Source organism: Tenrec ecaudatus, chromosome 4 (assembly GCF_050624435.1).
Source record: "Tenrec ecaudatus isolate mTenEca1 chromosome 4, mTenEca1.hap1, whole genome shotgun sequence".
Taxonomy (NCBI): Eukaryota; Metazoa; Chordata; class Mammalia; order Afrosoricida; family Tenrecidae; genus Tenrec; species Tenrec ecaudatus.
Window position 1 is genome coordinate 5,420,982 of NC_134533.1, and position 21,574 is coordinate 5,442,555.

The 21,574-nt window shown below is 55.5% G+C and overlaps 1 protein-coding gene across 7 annotated transcripts in view; it reads right to left on the bottom strand.

The window, feature by feature from the left end:
• PPP6R3 (protein phosphatase 6 regulatory subunit 3) overlaps positions 1–21,574 on the bottom strand; it is a 95,354-nt gene that overhangs the window by 20,401 nt on the left and 53,379 nt on the right. For all 7 annotated transcript variants that reach the window (XM_075545253.1, XM_075545252.1, XM_075545251.1 and 4 more), the window contains 11 exons: positions 17,787–17,973; positions 14,853–14,990; positions 13,071–13,136; positions 11,912–12,024; positions 8,852–8,965; positions 6,788–6,917; positions 4,820–4,972; positions 2,253–2,402; positions 1,715–1,779; positions 1,015–1,130; positions 44–129 (listed from right to left, as the gene is read on the bottom strand). In XM_075545253.1, coding sequence (XP_075401368.1) covers positions 44–129; positions 1,015–1,130; positions 1,715–1,779; positions 2,253–2,402; positions 4,820–4,972; positions 6,788–6,917; positions 8,852–8,965; positions 11,912–12,024; positions 13,071–13,136; positions 14,853–14,990; positions 17,787–17,973 — 1,318 coding nt within the window. The remainder of the gene's footprint in view (positions 1–43; positions 130–1,014; positions 1,131–1,714; positions 1,780–2,252; positions 2,403–4,819; positions 4,973–6,787; positions 6,918–8,851; positions 8,966–11,911; positions 12,025–13,070; positions 13,137–14,852; positions 14,991–17,786; positions 17,974–21,574) is intronic.

Sequence of the window (21,574 nt, forward strand, 5' to 3'; positions counted from 1 at the left end):
CGGGCAAAGACTGAGAACACACTCGAACCCTGGAGAAACCTACTAGATCAACGGTGTTCCTCTTGTTGGTTTCTCCTAAGGAGCTGGTGCAGAACGTCTCCCAGCGCTCCCTGACGTCGTCGGGAAGGTCTGAGAAAAAGAGGAAGCAGCATCACTTTGGTGACTCAGACCAGCAGAGCTAACAAGGACTGGGGCAGGCCTCCCTCCCTGCTCTGGAAACATGTCCGGGCAGCCCAGCTACAGCCAGCCTCCGCCTCCCCCACCCCCCACCGCTGTCGGGGCCACGCTGGGCACTTGACTGGCTTCCCCCTTGGCTGCAAGTACCCGTCTCCTCCAGCCCGCACCACAGGCTGACCTGGGGGTCCAGGGGAAATGGTCAACTATGGCCACAGAAACATGTGCCTGCCTATGGTTTGGAAGCTATCCACAAACAAGCTCGTCATCTAGCAGTTCTGGTTTATACATGCCCACACGTGACCAAGCAACTCCCACTCCAGAAAGGCTGCTTTTAAACCGGCAGTCACGGCATAGTCCTCTCCCGTAAAGACACAAAGGCCCCCAATGAGGCCCCGCTCTCCTGGGAGGAGGCCTCCAGCTAGCCAGCTGGTAGTGACTGCACACTGAAGGAGGGGACTGGCTCTCAAAGGGCCCCAAGGACAGGTGCTCTGAGAGGGAACCAGGTCTTCTAGGAAGCCTTTGGCCAGTCCCACCCAAGTCATACTGGAGCCCGGCACTAGAGGAACATCATCCATCTTCTGCGGGAAAAGCTGAACTCATCACAACTCATCACAGCCCAATGAACAGAACCAACCCTTCCAGCTCCAACTGCTCAATGGAGGGAGAGGTCCTGAGAATGAGTGTGGCCAGCCCGCCACTTATACCGGAGTCAGAAGAGCAGAACTACATGAGGCGGACAAACCCTCATAACTCCCGTGGAAGCTTTAGGTCATTTGCATAATGAAAGAAACCCCAGAGGTGGCTAGTGAGCTGACTGGGCCAGCCCCGCACACGCACCTTTGAGGAGCTGCTGCACAACCGCGCTGCTGGGGCCCTTGTCAGTGCTGTGCACAATGCAGTTGGCTATCCTGGTCAGGTGGCCCATATACCCGTGCCGCCGTCCTCCCTCTGCCCTGAAGGAGACAAGGACAAATGGTCAGGCTCCATCCCAGGTGGCGTGTCGATTTTGTGTGGTCGGTGACGGCAGGGACACAATCATTCTCAATTGGGAAACTGGATAGGTAGAGATAGAGGTGACCAGGATATTCCCAGGGAGCACCTGGGGAAAAACGCTGCCAAAAGGCCCGATTATCCTGTAGAGCCGAGCAGTGTCAGAGATTCACTGGCATCCCGGAGTGGTCACGCTGCATGACAAAGACTGCTTGGTACTGGACCTACATCAATGAATCCAACAACATGCACGTGTGCGTGCTCCCCAGGGGCAGGGCAAGATTTCAGTCGCATCCTGCCACGCCTGTTTCCTGAAGAGCGGCTGGGGCCAAGGGCCTGCCCACTGTGCCACCAGGGCCCCTTCTGGACTTGGGGTTGGGGAGTTCAAAAAGTTCACAGGAAAACAGACTGAATCGGTGCTGAGCTTCCTGAAGCCGCCTTGAGCTGTTCTCCCCCTGGATCCAAACCCACCAACCCCTTGCCACCGGTTTACAGAAGCAGCCCCAAGCCTAAGTCAGACGCAACTCAATGAAAAGCACACACTTACTGTTTCTTCTCGTTCATCTCCCATGCGTCGAGGATCCGTTCTATTAACTGACATTTCTGGAAAAGCTGAACAACAAAAGCATTCTCATTAACATGGGTCTACATGTGCAAGTGTGGAGACGTTCAGTGAACGGGAACTCTGGTGGAACAGGGTGTGGCCAGGTCAGAGAAGCGGCTCAGCCTGAGCCAGGTGGGAGGCAGCTCACTCAAGGCCTAGGACGCTGCTGGGCCCGTGTGTTCCACCCTCCAACCCAGAGTTCCCATATCCGTGGCCAGTCGCCGGCCCACAGCAAAGCCTGGCTTGATACTCCATAAAAATTAGTCTCACAGGGACAGTGTCCAACTAGAATGACAACGGAACCAAGAGACGTGACCAGCAGTACCCTGACTCCAGAGGACCACGTGCATGTCTTCTACGGGAGCAGCCACCCTTCCAGAAGCACATCCCTGACCCAGCCCTCCCCACCCACTCTGCTCTTCAGCCTCAGCTCCCACACACTAACGCTAACCCAGAGAAGGCGAGCGGTGGGCGCACATACATGTTTCAGTAACAAGTTGTCGCTGGCGGCTTCCTGCTCGGAGATGGTGCCATTCTCTGCGTTTTCAAAAGGGCTTGCGAGAATCAGTGCCACGCAGATCTCGACCTGTGTGTGTAGGAAGTTGTTCCACGTGTACTTGAAGAACATGTCCTACAGAGAGAAACAACGCATTACTAGCATCCGCTCCACACACACAGCAGCGATTCAGGAATGTCAGAACTGCAGAGGCCCCGGGGAACAGCGGGACACACAGGGAGCAGCATTTAAAAGCTCACAAACGCCATTTCATAATTTGACAACAGGAAGCTTGCTCATTCACCACGCAGGCAGGCAGGAAGGCAGGCACACAGGCAGGCAGGACCTGGGTGACCCAAGCAAAGGCTGGAAAGAGGAGCCCCTCACAGAGGGGCCATCTTTGCATGTTTGTGAAGCAACAAGCAGACAATGAGAGCAGCAACCTTCTGAGAAACCTACAGTTCCACTCTGGTTCAACCAATACTTTCTGAAGGCATCTGGGCTGGGCACAACATGGAGGAAGAGAGAAAACTGGGATCCCCACAGGCATGGCCACTCTGGCCTTCAAAACAGACAGGAGGGAGCTGGCAGGGCTGGGGGAGCAGGGGAGGAAGTGGACTGAGTGTCGTGCCCCTATGGCGATTGAGGCCAAAGATAGGCGTGAACTGCTGAATGGGAAACTGACCTATCTACTCAGTAAACCTTCACCCAACTTCATATAACAAATGTGAAAAACTAAGCAAACCCAAAACACACAGAACTGTTTGCTTAATGATGTAGACCAGCCAAGTCTCCTGGGAGCTCCAGCCCCCTTGTGAGAAATGAGTCACCCAGTTAGTCCACTTTCAGCCACCAGGGACTGAAGTGGTGATTAAGTAGCCGGGCACCAGTTGCCAGCCGGTATGACAATCACTGGAGCCCAGGCACCTGGGGTATGGACTGCGGGAGAGGGGGGGGGAGAGGAAGGGGAGGGGATCTGCTCCAGAGGAAGGAACTTTAAAGAATAAAGTAGGTGACGTTCTGGAAAGATGGTTCATCCCATAGCACTCAGCCAATGAGGAACTGGGGGCGGGGGTGCCATGAACTGCGGGCTGTCGTGCTTGGGATAGAGTGTGTGGCACACCGCCTCTGCCCGAATTGTCTTTGGGCTTGGGCACCCGATTTTGCAAAATCAACCAATAAAAGCCTCGCTGTGGCTACAGTGAGCACAGACTGGATTTCTTGAGGGTTGGGTGGTCCTGCTCCTGTGATAGCTCCCGTATGGGAGAAGGGGATCCGCCCCAGTTCTCTCTCTAGAGACCCATAGGGTATGGTTCTGAGTTACCTGCCAGTCACCAAGAGGAACCATAACCATCGTGTCTGCGATCTCCAGTGTCTCACCCCCTCAGGCACACAAGAACCAAAAGCCCACTGCCACTGAGTCAATTCTGACCCAGGGCAGACAGCTTTGTCTTTCTGCCATGCAACGGCTGATGGGTTTGAGTCTCCTAATGCTTAGCCCAGAGTGCCACCAGGGTTCACAAGGCTCGTGGTCCCCTCGACCAGGAAGCAGCCTCACAGGAGGGCAGCTCCCGAAGGCACAGTATGTACTTGGGGTCACCGGGTCAGGCCGGCAGACTCAACAGGAATCAAGTGCCTCGGGCCCTGCCAGGCTACAGGGTAGGTAAGAATCAACGAGCCACGGTGCGTACACCTGCTGCCAGAAGACTGCAGACTAGCAAGTGGGCAGCAGGTCAGGGGCAGGGGACGAGTACGCTGCCAGTCTTAGAGTTCCGTACACCAGTTGGCAGCCAGGCTAGCTGTGGTGTCCCCAGAGAGCCATGGAGATGTTAGCTGGGAATCCTTACACATTTCTCTCTCTCTCTCCACAATGGTCCCACTCTCTCTGTAACCTTCAGTGATGTCAGGGAGGCCCCTGAACCCAAAGGTGAGGAGACTTAAGGACTAAAAAGTCCCGTGACCCAAGAAAACCTGCCCAAGTGTGAACCTGGGTGGGAGAGGTCCCTAACTAGCCGTGGAGCTCACCCCTCCTGCTGCTCCTCGTGCTTCCACACCAGGGTCACAGGGAACTACACACGGTACTCCTTAAGCGGTCTGCTAGGGAGTGAGCAACACTAAGCCCTCTCCTCCCCGCCAAAAAAACACCCCTATCCAGAGGTCAGGACATCTGAGTAAACATTGGTAAGCATGCAAACTGGGCGCTACACCCAAGGGGACATTCCCAACTTAAATCAAATATGAGTTGTCGGAAGCACACTCAGGAGCAGAGACTGCCAGGAGGAAGAGGCGCTGGCTATCCCCATACCCATGTCTGTAAATCCTGCTGTCCGCAGCCCTTACTACGGACAGGGAAGGCTGCAGCAGGGTCCCACTGGCTGGTGTCATAGCTCAGGTGCAGGGTTTTCCAGCCCCCAAAGACAAATGCAGAGCCTGAAAAGCTTAAAGTGAAAAACAAAGAGGAGATATTTGACTTCCGGCAGCATCGACTTAGGACTGAGTCCAGTGAGGGGTCACTGGCACATGCTGCCAGTGTGTGTGGGTGAGGGTCTTACCAGGATGACCCCGATGCTACCCAGCTCCATCAGGTCCCCGTGGACGCCGCTGGAGCTGGTCTGCAGGAGGCTGGAGATCAGCCTAATCACGCTCAGCCGAGTGTTCCCCACAGGAGGGTCCAGCACGCCCCACGTGGTCTTCATCACACTCTTCTGTGGGAGAACAAGCTTTCCCATTAGACTCGACAAACAGGCAAGGCTGCCCCTGTGTCCACCTGCAGGGACCTGAGGCCGTTCATACCGAAGGAAGCAAGCAAGTCAAAGCCCTGTCCTCCAGGTTCTACAGGAAGTGGCACTTGCCCTCACACCCCCCCCCACCAGGGACCGCACGGGAAGCAGGCAGACACACACACGAGCCACACACCCATGGCAGAACTGCACACACGTCCTATGCTGACCAGGTGTTCAAGCAGTCCTCATCCTTGCCGAAGCTTCCATGAGAAACCCACTAGAGGTGTCTCAGGTCCACCACCTTACAATGTGCTCTGCCTCAAGCTCGCCCTGGCCCAGGTGGGGGATGACAGTGAGCTCCCCCAAAACCGAATACAAGGTGTCAGCGTGAGGGATGCTGATGGGAACAGCGACAAACATAGCTGCCCTTGCTGCTCGCCCGGCCCCACTGGTACTCTCCTCCTTGCCCTCTCCTGAGACCCCTCCACCCTCCTTAAGGCTCCGTTTCACTCCAGGGAGACAGCTCCCATGAACAGGCCTTCCAACAGCTGCGTGGAGCTGCTCTGGCAGAAAGATGATCAGCAGTGGCCAGAGCTCCTTCCGTCCGCCTTAGTCCTCAAAGTCCATGTAGACCTGCCGCATCGCCAAGGCACAGCAGGAAGGGTAGAGGTGAAAGACCACGTGAGCGAAGTAGGCAGCTTTCCCTGTCTCAGAGGTTTCTTGGCCCGTCCTTCCCCCGCCCCCCAACCTACTTCCCTCAAGTCTTCCTCACGCTCTAGTCTCCTTGTAACTTAGCTCCCTGCCCCAGAGGCACTTCCCCAGGACAGCACTGCACAGTGCCCAGAGTGGAGGCATGGCAGGCCAGGAGCCCGGCAGGAGGGGCCACCCTCTACCTAGTGTTTGCAAGAACAGATGGTACACTGAAATCAAGGGGAACATTTTTAAACGGATTGGAGTATAATTGGGGAGGGCGCGGTGGCACACATGTATACGTCCCACTTGGACTCCATGGTAAGACTGGGAATTCCAGCAGCTATGCAGGCCCCCCACCAGGTGGCAGCATGGACAACAACTGGGGCACAAGCTCCCTGGGTTATGAATCTTTTCAAGGCATTCTGTCCTCCCTCTCCCCAGAAGGGCTCAAGGAGCAGAATGTGCCCATTCCAGAGCCTGGGGAGAATGGCCTCGCACAGCAGCCAGTTGGGGAGAACCACACTACACCCCTAGAGGACCCAGAGACAGGGCAGAGAGGCAAGCGTGGAGATTGCAGCTAGGGACAGAATCCTCCTCCATCCGGGCCGTTCACCAAAGCACCGCCATCCAAAGGCCTGCGCTGCCCCAGGCTGTGAGAGGCTACAGAGCCGAGTCTCCCGAAGTGTGTCTGGTGCCACCCTTCTGCCCCACAACAAGCCATATGTCCACGGGCTGCAGGCTGTCCCTGCTCTGCAGCTCCCGAGTGCAATGCCCTCACAGGTGAGAAAGAACATGCTAGAAGAAAAAGGTCTCCACCCAAGAACTCATAAACAAAAAGAGCAAAACTGGAGCTTCCCACACAAAAACTGGTGCTTCCTCCCTGCCTCAGCAATATTTTGCTGAATTTTAATTCTATCTCATCCATGAATTCGGGGGACAGAGAAAATCACCATTACAACCGGCCCTGCTGGGCAAAATCTACAGCCATGCACACAACTGGCAGCGTGTCCTCGGGGGCCACTGCTCGGTGGGGTTGCATGCTTCCCACACCTGTCTATGTCAACTGACAAAGCTGGCTGGTCATGCTTAGGACAACAGACTTACCTTGGGGGGCTCAAGCAGAAGCTCATGGAAAGATCCCAGTCTTCCCCTGATGGCTTCTAGCACACTCTTGTTGACCAAACACGCTGAATGGCTCATGCCTGGTGGGCAGATTTCTATGTGGCCTTCGAATCTTGAAACAAAACAAGTGGCATTTACTTACTGGAAGTTGACCGCATGTCACTCAGTGTGTGTCTGGCTATCCCTTGTCGGGCACACAGGCACCCAAACAAAAACCACCTCAGCAGAGCAGAACGGAGCTGCCCTGTCGGTTTCCTAGAGCGAGAAACTTCTCCAGGAGCAGCTAACAGTCCAACACGGAGCCTATGCAACAACTCTGCGCGCACTGCCATGGAGCGGGTGCTGACTCACAGCGGCACTCCCCAGAGGACAGGCGGAACTGCCCATGGGTCGCCCAGATGAGAGCAGGAAGCCCCATCATTCTCCCGTGGAGCTCGATGGTGGTTTGAACTGCTGTTCCACCAGGGCTCCCTAAGATGAGCATCTCCGGCTCTGAGGAGGAGACGTAGGAAGAGGGTGAGATAAAAGCCAGGAGAGACTATGAAGTGTCCATCAGCCTCTGTGACTTCAACAGAGGAGGCCACACCGTCAGATGAGAAATTCTGTGTGCTTCCTTTGCCTTTGCCTATGTCTCCCAACTCCGTCTGAGACCACACTCATAGCAAGCAAAGCTCTAACTTATCAGGAAACAAGCGAAGTCACAAGAGATCCAGAACTGTACGGCACATCTTAGTAGCTGCCAACTGGGAGGTTAAGAACAAGGCCTGCCCTTCCTCCACACTTGGTTTTACTCCGTCACCCAGTTTCCCATCCAAAGCCTTCAATTCTTCTTCTACACAGAGCTGTACGCTCAACACAGTCCACCCTTTACAGGAAAGCAAGTGCATGTCCACCGAGCCTCGCAGTGGTGGCAGGTGAGAGGAACAGCTAGGTTGCAGCGGCTCTCCAGCCACCTCGGCCTGGATGCCTGGTCTTTCTCCTGCCTCCCAGGACGAGGGCACACAGGAGCGGGAATATGGACGACCCTTACCATGCTCTCGAATTTGAAGAGGAAAGCACTTCAGTCTTTCAACACGAGGAAGGATTAGGCAGAAGTGGCTGACCCATTTTTAGTTTGCTGAGTTCTAACAGAAATGAATCCAGTAGCCTCTGAAACCCAGCTGTAATCTGACTGCTGAGCTTTGCTCTCTTTCTTTCATCCACAAGGACCTCATGGGACCACTTCCGTGGCTTAATGCCATTTCACGAGGCGGTGCCATCGTCACCTACCTCGGTCACAGCACCAGAGAAACAGGCCCCAGCCACTGCCTCCACCATACCCACTAGGTTAGCATCAGAAACCGAGGTCAGAGAGGGATTCTGCCGGCAGAGCTGCTCAGGCTAGGCTACCTGCTGTGCTCGAGAGGAAAGGGACGGACGGGACTGAGCGGGAACAGAAATCCTGACCAGCAAGGCTCTGCGCGTGTTGAGAGCAGCACCCCTCTCCTGCCTCCTCTTCAGGCCCTGGTCTCCCTGATCACAGACACATGTGTGTCTTTAACTCTAGTCCTAGACATGCATGCGCTGCAGGCGGGCCTCCCTCTCTGGGCCTCGTGCTCCAGGCGCAGAGAGAGGCCTTGACTGTCAGCTCCTTGGCACCCAGCACCCCATGAAGAGGGCCTGACAGACATCACTATTTGTGCCTGTGAGACCCCCGCCAGCGACGGCCTCAACTGAAGTGCCCTTCCGGGCAGAACCAGAAAAAGACCACCGGAAGGCCTGTCGGCATCCCTGAGACCCACAGATGCAGAGTCCGGACCCTGAGCCAGCACTTGGAGGAGAGCAGCCCTCCGACCAGGAATGCCAGGAGCCAGCTTCCCTTGGCTATGAGTCAAGGGTCACGCTTCCCTCGAGTGCAGTCAGCCGGCAGACACGGGCTGGATCCCCCGCCCCTCCCTGTCTCATGCCCCGGAGCTCACGCTACAGCAACAAACACTCTCGGCTCCTGCGTGCAGCACTGGTGGAAAACCACGAAGCCAAACACAGCAGGAGGAAGAGCGGGCTTACGTGGGCCGCCGCGTCTCGAGGAGTGTCAGCAGGATCTGGATGGCGCTGACGATGGCCGGCTCGCTCTTCTCCTTGTGGAAGATGTTGGAGAGCAGCTGCTCTATGATTTCCTGCCTAGGAAACAAAGCCACAGTCAAGGCCCAAGTGCAACAGTGAGTGACACTGAGGAAAGGGGCCTGCCATGTGAGCACACACGCTGGCTGCGCAGGCATCCACACCTGCTCCTGCCTGCTTCCCTCAACAAAATGACCTGGGCTCTGCTTGCCTTTGCCAGCCTTGCTCAGCGCCAAGAACTATTTTCAGACTCAAAGGCACCTCTCACCCAGGTCGCAATAAGCATGAGACAGACTGGAAACCTTCAAAAGCCCAGTTACAGCCCTCCCAGGTTCCCCTCGTAGCTCTGATGACAACAGACAGGTAAAATGGGAACATCAACTGCTGCCAGTTAAAATGCAGCAAACCCAGCAGAGTGCCAGAAGGGAACCCAGCCATCCTCTGCTGGCTTCTCCACCAACCCGTGCCCTTCTTCGGCGCTCGGTGACTCTCAGAAGTCATGTTGTGCCTTACTTAGGACGGGACCTCCCTGAGGGTGCCTAGCCACCCTCCATTACTCTGACCACATCTTGGCACTGGGCTGACTGATGAGAACACTGGGAAAACCAGTCCAGCCAGAGGGACAAACACGGCCAAACCAAGTCCCACCAAGTGCCCAAGAAACCGGGAGCTCGAGTGCTGAGGCAAGCAACAGGCCACAGGAAAGTGGCCAGGCCCGATCACAGTCCATGAGGTCCCTTGAGAGGCCAGAGCAGAGCTTCCCCCCTCGAAGAGCATTCGAGTCAGGAACGGCGAGGCGCACAACCCTCTCCAACCCAGATGATGCTGGTCAAGGGCTGGGCATTGACACATTCCTCAGAGCCACTCAGTCACACACAGAGGTGAGGCCCTGGCTCCTTCCTGAACTAACGAGACACTTAGCGTCCTCTTCGACACTTCAGTCCCCTGTGGCCCTGGTGCCACCAGAACTCTCCACTGCGTGTCGTTTGTAGTCTCGTCAAGTGCAACCAGGCTTTCTGCTCGCGTCCGTCAAAGGTTACAGTCTGAGAAACCCACAGGGTTGGTGACTTCCCTATCCTACAGGGTCACTATGAGTTCGCATCCACCGTTAACAGTGGGTTTGGTTTGGGTGTTTTTCTTTTGGTCAAATATGAGGTCCACCTGTCCACTAGGGGGTGGCATTTGGAAGGGCGCCAGGGAAGTGGTGCTGCAGACCAAGTCGCCGCCCTCCCTGCTGAGCACCTTGGAGGTGCTGCATGGTGACATCACAGGACCCGACTCTGACTCAGTCTAACAGCCTAAGTGCCGGGCCTTCACTCCAACAGGAACATGAGCAAGGCAGAGGGTGCAGACAGCAGGCGGGCAGGACACGGTGGGGAGGTCACAGAGGCACTGAGAACTTGTACTGCCCACTCACCCAAACAATCTCGCTGCACACTCAGTAAAAGGCACCCACACATGGCTGGTCCAAAGCAATGTGCTCCAAATTTAAGGTGCCCTGGGTTCTACGCTGCATTGCTAACTACAAGGTCTAGCTGTTTGAATACACTGACTGTTCTTGGGAGAAATACAAGACTTTCTGCTCCCTTAAAGATCTACAGTCTTGAAGATCCACAGGGGCAGCTGTACTCTGCCCAACGTGGGCCACCCTGAGTCAAGATCAATTCAATGGCAGTGGGTTTGGTTCTGAGCGTAAAATTCACACTGCATTTCCAAGATTTTGTATGCCATGGGGGTGGGTGGAGGACAGGCCAGGAACCATTGTCTAGTGATCATACAATCATAAAATAAAACGGCAAGACCCATCCACGGGCTCTTCTGCTGCCTGTAGGACAGCACTGCAAAGGACCATGTGAGGCCACCAGTGGCATAGTACTCTGGCTGGACTCACTCACAGTGCAGTGATTACTGCCCCAGTGGGGCAGCTCCTCTGTGACCCAGCGGCCAGACACCCAGCAGGATGAATGCCCACAGCACTGAAGTGGCCAGGGGAAATGGCGCTCAACTCCAAAGCTAGCCATCACTCTGAACTGCCCGCTGCCGCAGTTGAACGAGCCTCACGCCCGCCAGTCTACAAACTGAGTAGAGGCTTCCCCTCTGCTTACAGCAGGCTGGCATACCCCCCACTGCTGCCCAGCCACCTCCTACCTGCCAAGGGAATCCCTCTTGCCCAAATTTCTGAAAGAACGGGCTTTCCTGGGAGCTGAGCCAGAGTGAGGAACTGCCTCGACATACAGGCTGACCGAGTGCCTGCTACCATTTCACAGTGGAGGCCGGCAGAAGCACGCCTTCTACCACGGCGGCGGCTCTGAAGGAAAGCCCCGCCCCTGCTCTCAGGCGCTCTCCTTGCTGCTGGCACCTCCAGAGATGAGAACTCAAGTCCCAGCCCACAAGCACCCAGACTCCATCACATCCCTCAGAGCAAAGGCAGCCTGGTCCCAAATGGGCAGGGCTTAGTTTTTATCGCACACAGCCTGCTTTTACACACTGCTCCCTCTCCTTAGGTTGGTACATCATTATGTAGAAAACATTGGGTGGAGGAGGGCGGAGTGGCACGGAGGTCAATAATTCCTCACATAGGTCAGCTTGTTATTTTCATTTCACAATGAAGCACCAGCAAGCCCAGGCTTCAAGTACGGTATCCTTCCAAAACCTCAGCGTCTCTCGCTCACAAACTGCCAGACAGCACCATCTCTCAGTGGTCTCCCTGCCACTGACCCCAAGAAAAGGGCAGAAGTCCCTCCCATCAGACGGCCCCAAGGTCTCCGCCAGGAGAGGGTCAGGCCACTCCCCTCAGTCCTGCAGGGCCGGCAACATTTACCTTCTGGCCCGGAAACCTCCAGGTGGCAGCACCCAAGCCTGTTTAAGACAATCAGGTTTCCACACCTCCCCACCCATTCCAGGTGACTCTCCAGGGGAGTGATCCCAGCACTCTTGCCAACCCCTCACAGTGGAGGTCCCCCAGGGGCAACAAGACCAGGACTGAGACCTCGGCCAAGCACATACTTCTCCAGAGTGGCGAGCAGGGGGTCTGGCTCCGTGCTGCTCTGAACCTGCAGCATCTGGTCTCTGCTCAGGCGAATAATCTCACAGAGGGACTGGGATGCGTTCGAGTGCCGCTACACAGGGGAAAAGGTCAGCTTTAACAATAAAACATGTTACAGGTTAAACTTATCACAGAAAGTGGAGCGTTTTACCTCGAATGAAAGAACCCAGTAATGCTGGCGATAAGCTCCAAAGAGTGAAACCCCAAGAACCCTGAGAAACGCACGCTCACGGGGCTCTCCTGTGGCCAGTGACACGGAGTGGTCCCAGTAGAGGGAGGATGCTGATATCCCAGCAAAGGTGACCACACCCCCCAGGGCTGCTGAGGCTACTGCTTGGGACCAAGAGCCTCCCATATCCACAAACCAGCCTGTATCCCCCTAACCTGCCACTGCCCACAACCCTAACTGCAGCAGGGCCAACAACCCAGCCTCCTCTTTGGTGCTCAAAGTTACCACTAGGTTTGAGCCCCCATGGCACTGTGCCACCAGGCTCCTTCTATAACCTACAGGCTGTCCCGGGGGCATCGATCTCCCTGGTGGCAGAGCCATCCTAGAGGCTCTGCCTTATCACAGGCCTTGCTAAGAAGCTTCCCCTTCAATGTGCGCTGAGCTGACCCACAGCTACCCCACCCTGTGGGGCCATCCAGCGCCTCCTCGAGCACGTGACCCCAGTGCTGAGGAGCCTCATTCCCAATCCTTCCGGCACAGGCCCCATCCTTGCCTCTCACAGGGCTCCACACGTGGACAAGTGGAAAGGCCTTACCAGCTCCACTGGACAGCTGGCCTGTACCAGGGGCTCTCTTGCCATGACCCCCACCCCAAGCTGGGCAACGGTTCCTGAGCAAGAGTGGAGCACATACCAGGAACCCTCACCAGGCAGCACAGAGATCAGCTCGGCCTCCAGGGCCCTCAGAGGCCACGTGGTGCATGTGTACCCCTGTGGTACGGACGTGCTCCTAGGTTCTGTATTAGCCTCGAAAAGGTTAGCAAATTGCCGACTTCCAGGACACAGACCCCAGCTGTCCTCCTGCCCTGCCTCTGGAAGGAGGCTCCCGATCAGGCTGGGCCAAGGACACCAGCCCCCTGGAATGCTCCAGCGTTCCATGAGCAGGACTTACGTCTTCTTCTTGCGATGGGTGGACGGTCTCCACTAGCCGCTGGATGATCTTCTCCTCGTTTAACCACTGCAAAACACGCGTGGGTAACCATAACAACAGGGCTTCTGCCCACACCACGCCCCACAAACACTGCTGTCGTCTTTTAAGTAGAGTCCAAGTCCCCCAAGGAAAACGCCGCGCCCCCCCCCCAGTGGTGCTGCAGCGACTTTAACAGTGAACAACATCCCACCCCCTCAGTAGCACGGCCACACTAAAAATCTACACACTGGCGGCTCAGTGTGGGGAAACACCCAAACTCAGCACAAACGGGCGACCGTGTGGGAAGAGAGGACTAAGAAGAGCAGAAAGAACTGATACAGCTCTGCAGGTGTACACCCTGAATTAGGAAACACTGAGAAAAGCAACGTTGCGATCGAGACAACAAGCATGTGTCACTTTCTGACTCGAGCACAGAGCTCCGGGGTCTGGGCGCTGAAAACAAGTCTCAGGGCTGTGCTGTCTCCTTGGAGTCAGTGTGCAACACTATGCCTTAAAATGATAGCATTTTCAGAAATAGTGGTCTCGGAGATTTGCAGAACTTCAAACTGAACAAAGGAAAACTGGGAAATCTGTTTTTCCAAATCAAAAATTTTTGGAATGTAAGCCAAGGGCCCCTGGTGCTGAAACTGAGGCAGCAGTGGGACTGGTTTGGAACAAGAAGCAAGAGGCCACAGAAGGTCTGCTGGCTGACTGCTGATCCCCCAGCTGACACGCCTCAGGAAACGGGCTTCACACATGGAAAGGTGGCCCTAACCCCAAAAGTTAAAGGAACTGGGGCAGAGTCAGGGCAAAGGCTCCAACCAAGAAAGCCCAACTGTAGGGTCTCCACTCTGAGTCAGGAGGACTCACCAGAGAAGAGGTCCAGCTCATCGTCCCAGCCCCGCTCCAGATTCACACAGGGACACAAGGCTGGGTCTCTGGGTCTCTACCAGATGCTGCCCAGGACTCTCAGGGATCACACTCTGAGCAGCCAAGCCCCAAAACTGAGGGCAGTAAACACCTTGCTGGACAGCAAGCAAGTCAGTCCAACAAGCCCTTCTGCCACAAGACCACTCCTGGACTCGTCCAATGTGTCTGCCTTCAAATCAGAGTGAGCCAGTCACCCTCCTCCATCACCACTTGTCACAGAGCCCTCTCCCTTTAGGGATACATCTATTCCCTTGGCAACAGGAATTCCCAAAATTTAACCTGAAAGTGACCGAAGGGAATCTCCACCCCAGCACACACTCCAGCAAGAGCCTAGTCCCTGAAATGGCTACTTCCCCCAACAACCCAAACTCCCTGGTCCTTAGGGATCAAGTATCTCCCTCTCCCCTGGTTAATGACTCGAATTCTCAGGAGAGCCTCTAGGCCTGTGTCACCCGACAAACCCCCGCCTTATGGTGCCAGCACTGCCACGCACTCCACAGTGAGCCTCTCCTCTCCTCTTCAGGCCCTTCTTAGTAAAATTGCGATTTACTAAGAAATGAAAATGCTCGAAGGTTCCTGGCTGGGTATTAAAGATGGGATGGACTGAGGACTGGCTCTGAAGGTGGGGCTGAGGGACAGAAAAGAGAGGGAGAGGGAGAGGGAGAGGGAGAGGGAGAGGGAGAGGGAGAGGGAGAGGGGAGAGGGAGAGATCCCCACCCACCTGTTCTTGCCTGCACAGCCCCAAGAACCACTGACCAGAGTCAGCTTGCCTTCCTGTCCCAAAGCTTGTGAGAACTGCCACCCTCCCTGGGAGCAAGCGCCAGGCCTACTCACATGAAGCACGTCTTGCCGGGGTTGGGGCGGCTCAATGCACGTCAGGAGCCGGAGCAGCAAGTCCATGATGGCCGATGTCCCTATGTGTTTGATGATGAGGTCAACAAAGTCACGCTTCTTCTTCAAGAAATCCACAATCTAGAGGAGAACAACCAGAAACTAAGAGAGCTGGACCACAGGGACTGCCACCTCTTCAGTGCCCCAACCCTGCCCACTCCCAGATCCCAGCAACAGCAAGCACCCTCCGAAGAGGTAGAATTGAAAACTGGCTGATGAGCTCCGTGTTCAAAAGCTCCCTTAGAATATAAGACCTCCTGATCATCACCAGCCCCACCCTCCCCATTACAGACACCACATAACGTTGCGGGAGTCAAAGCGGCAATGCTCCCAGAAAGAGCAAAAGAAAGCGCCCATTTGAAACAGCTTGTGGACGTGAAACAAGTTCACGAGATGGCCCACGGACACACAGGAGACAGCTCCAAATTCTGTATTACATTCTAGCAGTAGGGGAACACAGACTCAGAAAGTTAAGACTCGGCTCTGGTCAGCGAGGATTTCACCCGGGGGTGGGGGCAGTGAAGTGTGGTGCTGCGTCCTCAGTCAGGGCCTCTTCTCTCTGCTACTCTCCGTCCTGGCCCCCTGCTTTCTGTGGGCTCTCTCTTCTCTCTACTTAGAAGCAGCCCCAGTCCCAGGAGCAGCAGCACGGGGCAAGACACTGGAGCTAAACAGGGGCCACTCTGAGAATGACAGTGCAATGTGTATAAACCCCGACCAAGTACCCTGACCTTGCTGTCCCATGAAGAGACCTAACCACCAGGGGTGACACTGGGCTCACCGTCACAGACGGCCTCTCCAGACAACAGGGTTTATGTAGTCCTACATGTCTGGGACATGTGTTTTGTCATGATAAAATCACAAGTGGTCTCACAGGTGACCAAGAGGAGGAGGAAAAAAGTGCAAGTGACCTCAACCTGCCATGGCCACAGTGGCAGATGCATGGGACATGGAGTCCAAAGGCATATATGCCAGCTGACACTGCGGTGGGTCGGTAGGGGCAGAAGTACCTGGATGGTGGATGACCATGTCTGAGGAGCTGCTCAGCTGGCCCTGCAGCTGAACATTGCTACACTCGGGCAGGTCCTTAATGGTGAAGCCAGAAGGCACCAGTCATGGTGACAGCAATAGCCGTCTCTGAGGGAGGGGCTGGCCAGGCCTGGCTCTCGGCGAGCAGAGGGAAAAGCATGGTGGACTCTCTCAAGGTCGGCTGTCGTGACTGGGTACTATCACAGCACGCTTTCAGGAAGGTGGTCCTGGACCAGCTGAGCGGACAAAAACCCTCCTAGACAAACCCTGGATCCACTTGGCCTTGGCACAGGACAGAGCATGCCCAGGGGCCTGCAAGACCGAGGTGAACCAGCCCGTAGGGTTTCCAGGCTCCCACCTTTCTGCTGGGGCATGCCACGCAGGGACCTGGCCCATGACAAGCACAGACACAACCAGGCACTCTCAACTCTGCCACTGGCGTTCCTCAGACAAGACCCCAGGGAGTCGGTTCTGACTTGTGCACAGCAGAATGAACACTGCCCTGTGCTGGGCCACCCTCACCATCGGTGCTGTGAATGAGCCCACAGTTGTGGCCACTGTGTCGGTCTATCTCAGTGGTTCTCAACCTTCCTAACGCCTCGACCCTTTCATACAGTGCCTCATGTTGTGGTGACCCTCACCCCCATCCCCCCCGCAACCATAAAATTATTTTCATTGCTACTTCATCACTGTCATTTTGCTACTGTTATGAATTGGGTAACCCCTGTGAAGAAGTTGTTTGACCTCCAAAGGGGTCGCGACCCACAGGTTGAGAACCCCTGGTCTTATCTAGTCAAGTCTTCCTCTTTCTTCTATGTCCCTCTACAGAACATGAACTCAAAAACACACGAGCCATTGCGGAGCCGATTCTGACTCAGCAATGCTATAGAGGCCGGCCCAGAGCCCCCGGGGCTCTAGCTCTCTAAGGGGCAGCAAGCTTCATCTGCTGTCCAAGGGGAAGCTGGTGCCTTGTGGGGAACAGCCAGCCCCATGTGTAGAAAGATCCGTTCCCAGAGGCTGCTGAGGGCTCATCCCCACGCTGTTGCAGCTGTCGCAGCTGGTCACCGTGCACTTGAGCGTCTGAGGCTGGGGTGTCCCTTGGGTGCCTGATCCCCTAAGTGGATTTCGTTTCCTGCCAAGCAGACCCCTTGTCACACCAACAGCCTCTAGAGTGGTGGCTCTCCTGCGTGGACACACACTGCTTCATCAAAACCCAGAGTGCAGGCTCTACCTGAACCCTGCTGGTTCTTGATCCAGTGGGTCTGTCTGTAGGGGGAATACAAGAACCTACACGTCTGACAAATGCCCATGTGCCACTGCTGCTGGGGCAGGGACCACATTCTGGGAGCCGATGAACAAACAAGAGACACTTGGTCAATCCGAGTCCCGAGCACATGAGTTAAGACCAAAAGAGGCTCAGGGACAGGTGTGGCTACAGGAAGTGATGAACCCTTCAGCTAAGCATCTCAGTTTGGGGGCAGGACCAAAAGAGAAACCATCACCATGTGTAGAAGTTACACTCAGGGAAAGCTTCACACATGGTCCACCTTAGCACACAAGATGAGTGAGAGCAAGAAACAGTCTCTACACCAAAGAACCACAGCTGAGCGAGGGAGGGCCAGGAGCTACTGTCCCCACAGGGCTCCCCACACTTTCTGACGGATCCGAGTGTGAGGTGTGAGGGCCCAGAGCTTCCCCGCTCACGATACACATGGGAGCCTGCGGACCAATGTCCAGGCTGACAACACACCTTCTCTTAGAACCTGAACTTCAACTCAGAACCAAGCTGTAGGGCATCTGTCACCTCAGAGGATGTTGGGCCCTAACACTTACCCGGAAAACAGTGTTTACCTGCTCGGGCTTTCTGCTGATGAGAATGCTTAGCACCTTGCTGAAGAAACTGGCAAGTAGTGGGTTCAGGGGAGAATCGTTGAGGAGGAAGCTGTACAATTTCACGAGCAAGGCTTCGTCTTCCCCGAGCCGGTCATTCATCTGGGAAACATCGGAAGTGAGCAGCTCACAGGATATGTTTGGATACCTGGAAGAACAGGACAGACACATGCATCATCTGGCAGAACGACTCCCCGTATAAGCTCAACCCCTGGCAGGAAGATGCGGAGACAGACCTTGTAGAAACAGTACAATTCTCCCCATGAAGTCACCACAGGGCCTCTGGCCAGACAGAGGTGGGCTCTCTGGCGTGGCAGGAGGAGTCTGAAGCCGAGCTGCCATGACAGAACCAGAGTGTGCCTGGAGCCTCTGGTGGGCAGTCAGCCAGGGGCAGGGGGGAGAGCCAGACAGGAGCAGCGGGCAGCAACACTTCAGGGAAATGCAGGGTGCTGCTCTTAGAACACTGAACTTGCACACTGCACCTTATTAGCACCTCACGGTCAACTGGCCAGCCCAACAGCCGCCTCTACTGTTAGTTGGGCTACAAATGGTTTTGTGTGTGGGCATGAGGATGATGCTGGCAAGCCACGGGCTTCTGGGGGCTCATGTCCCGCTTGATGGCAGGACAAAGACATTCAAAGATGCACAATTACCCCAGGAGCAAAGTGATGCAGTTGGCAGAGGTACTGCTTCAGGAGTCACCTCTCCTGGTTCAAATCCCACTCCCACCCCTCTATCTCGCTTCACATAGTGTACGCCGAGGTACTTGGCACACACGGAGATGGGTGGAAACCAACTACAAGGGACCAGTCTGTATGTGCTCTCATACAGACTGCGTGCTGCAGGACCTTGGGCAGGGGTCTCAGGTCCCTCATGGACAGCACACTCAGTCCACCTCTGGGAAGAAGGCCTGGCCTATGGTCCCCGCGATGTCTACCATTAAATGCCATCAATGCTGCTTCTGCAGGCAAGGCTCTCAATGGGCCTCGCCAGGAAACTGCAGGCAAATAAAAGCGGAGTAAAGGTGACACCGGACTTGGCAGCCAGTCTGATTCTGACGGGGGAGGTCTAGGAGGGTCTGGGGGACTGGGAGGCAAGCTCGTGGGGCCTGAGCAGGAAGTAGCACCAGACTCTGAGTTCTGGGCTGGCTGGGTTCCTCTGTCCCAAACAGGAAATAAGCTTCACAAACCCGCCTCATCCCATCCCCCATTCTCAGATGCAGGGTCGTGGAACCTGCCCCCCCCCGCCCCCACGGGAACCTAAGGCAGCTGTCCTTGCTCCTAAAGCTACTGCTCGCTGTCTTCTGCATGCCAACTGTCCACCAGCCCCAGCCCACCCCACCACCACCAGCATGCCAGTGTTCTCTAGCATGTTTCTAGTGGGGAGACAATCCCTCACCCCTCAGTGCCCTCACGAGGGATGAACCCCTTGACAGAGCCATTTCTGCTATGCCAACCCAGACTCCCCGTCCCTGCTCCACAGACAGGACCCAATGGGGCCCTAAGTTGCTGGTCTTCACACCAGCACAGACCCCACCCCCTCCCAGGCCTCCTGAAATAGGCTTCCCTGGGCTCTCAGGACTCCATCCCTGCCCCCCAGGTTCTCCTCACCCTTCCAGGCAATGCCTTCTGGGCCCCTCTGTGGGAACCACGACCCCCATGAAGATCTCAGAGCTCAGTCTATAAGGCTCACCTCGACCTCCAGCGGCTCCACAGGTAGGCTCACCACCCAGTCTCAGAGCCATGCATGCCCTCTACCCTACTTTCCAGATTCCCGTGGCCACCACCTCACCATCTCCAGCGGAGGGCCATCTAACTGACCGCTGCAGCTCAAGCTCCCAGGTGCCCCTCCAGAACCTCGTCCCGCTCTAATCTTCCAAAAGCCCCCACCCTTCAAAGTCCTGGGCAAACCCTTGACCGTCATCTCTGGTCTCACTCCGTCCCTCCCCTCTTCCACCAAGAACCATCTTTGGTTCCAAGGGCATTTAAAAAAGCCCCTCCCCACCACCCACCCACAGCCTTAAAAGGAAAACAAAAACTCGCTGCCCCTGGGGGGGTTCTGAGATCCTAACTCTTTTTCATTTGTACATATGTTGCCATCATTACGTTCTAAACTTTACTTTCTATCTGAGCCCTTGATAAGCTCCTCTTTTTTCCCCCCCTTCCCTCTCCCACATTTGTGACCCCTCAATAAATTATTTCCCTATCTTACACCGACGGCTGTCTCCCTTCCCCTACAGTTTCTGTTGTTCGTCCCCCTGGGGATGGGGGTGGTTATGTGTGGAGATCATTGCTTTCGGTTCAGACAGTAACTCTTTACGAAAGCAGAAAGCACGTCTTTTAACTCTTCCAAATAAGGCCCAGGCCAGGCCATTTCTCACTAACCAGTCCCACTACCACCTTCTTCCTTTACGCTTGTTACTGCTACGTCCAAAATGACACCTAGAGGAGCAGTCAGTCCTCCGTGGGCCGCTGTCAGCATTCATGTCACCCACTGCTCAAAAACCCCCAATGGCTCCCGCTCTCACCTGAGAACAGCCCCAGTCCTGGCCAGAGCCTGTAGGCACTGCACCACCCACCCTACACTTCTGGCCCTGGCGCGGGCTGCTCTGCTGGCCAAGCTCCACTCCCAAACACACATGGAATGATGCCCCCCCCCGCCCTCCTGACACCTCGGAACAGACAGCGCCGTCCAGTGTCCCCGCCCCCACTGCCCTCCCTCCTCTACACTGCTGTGAGCTGCAGCAAGGCTCACTCCCTGGTCCAGTTCGCCCCACTGGACAGTGCCCGCGACACCAGACACTCAACAAGCATGTGCTCCAGCAATAGGTCTTACATATCAACTACATGCTGCAACAATCACCAACCCTGAACCCATCAGACCATGGCACCTTAAGGCTAAGCCCCAGGATGTCGATGGCTAATTAATGACCTCCTGGTTTAAAGTCCATGTCAATTATTTAAAGTACTAAAATATGCTGCTTGTCACTGTTTTTAAAAAGACAATTCCCTAAAGTGGTCAGGGAGAATTAAGTAAAGCCACAATGGGCTCCCCATCCATCAACTGGACATCTAACTATGGGGTTTGCATCACTCACCAGTCCTCCAGAAACGGCCGTGTCCACACTCCCTGACCTGACTACAGCCCAGCCTCACCCTAGAAAGCCTCAAGGCCCATGGGAACAGAGCCTGCTGTGCTGGCTGACCTCAGCCCCAAGCGACAGGAGCACACCATCAGTAGCACTGCCCAGGTCAGAGGCCGTGCAACCAGTGAAGCACTTCATGCCTTGTCAAGGGTGGCACAAGGCAATGCTGCTCCAACAGTTGGTGCCAGCGACTGCGGGGGCTGGGGCACTTCTCTCTAGTGCAGTGAGCCCATGGGCTAGGGTGAATCTGCCCTCTACTTCACCCGCATGGGAGGAAGCGGGATCCAGAGGCACTGGCCCTGCCTGCCCGGGGTCTTCACCATGTGCTGAGGGGATCCCGGCACAGACACTTGTTTTGTACACACTGGGCCTTCTGCTGACAAACCTTTCTCCTCCTCCTGAGTCAGAGCTGCCACTGATGCTAGTTGTCAATTTTAAAGGCTGGCAGAGAAGATGACATCCTGAAGATAAAGGTGCCAGCAACTTGAAAGCCTTGACAAGCACGACTTCCCAGCCAGCAGCATGCTGCCCCGAAATGAGGTGTCTGAAAAGTGGGGAGGATGGCAGAAAGTGCAAAGGGGACTCTCCTTGAAGAAGCCACAGC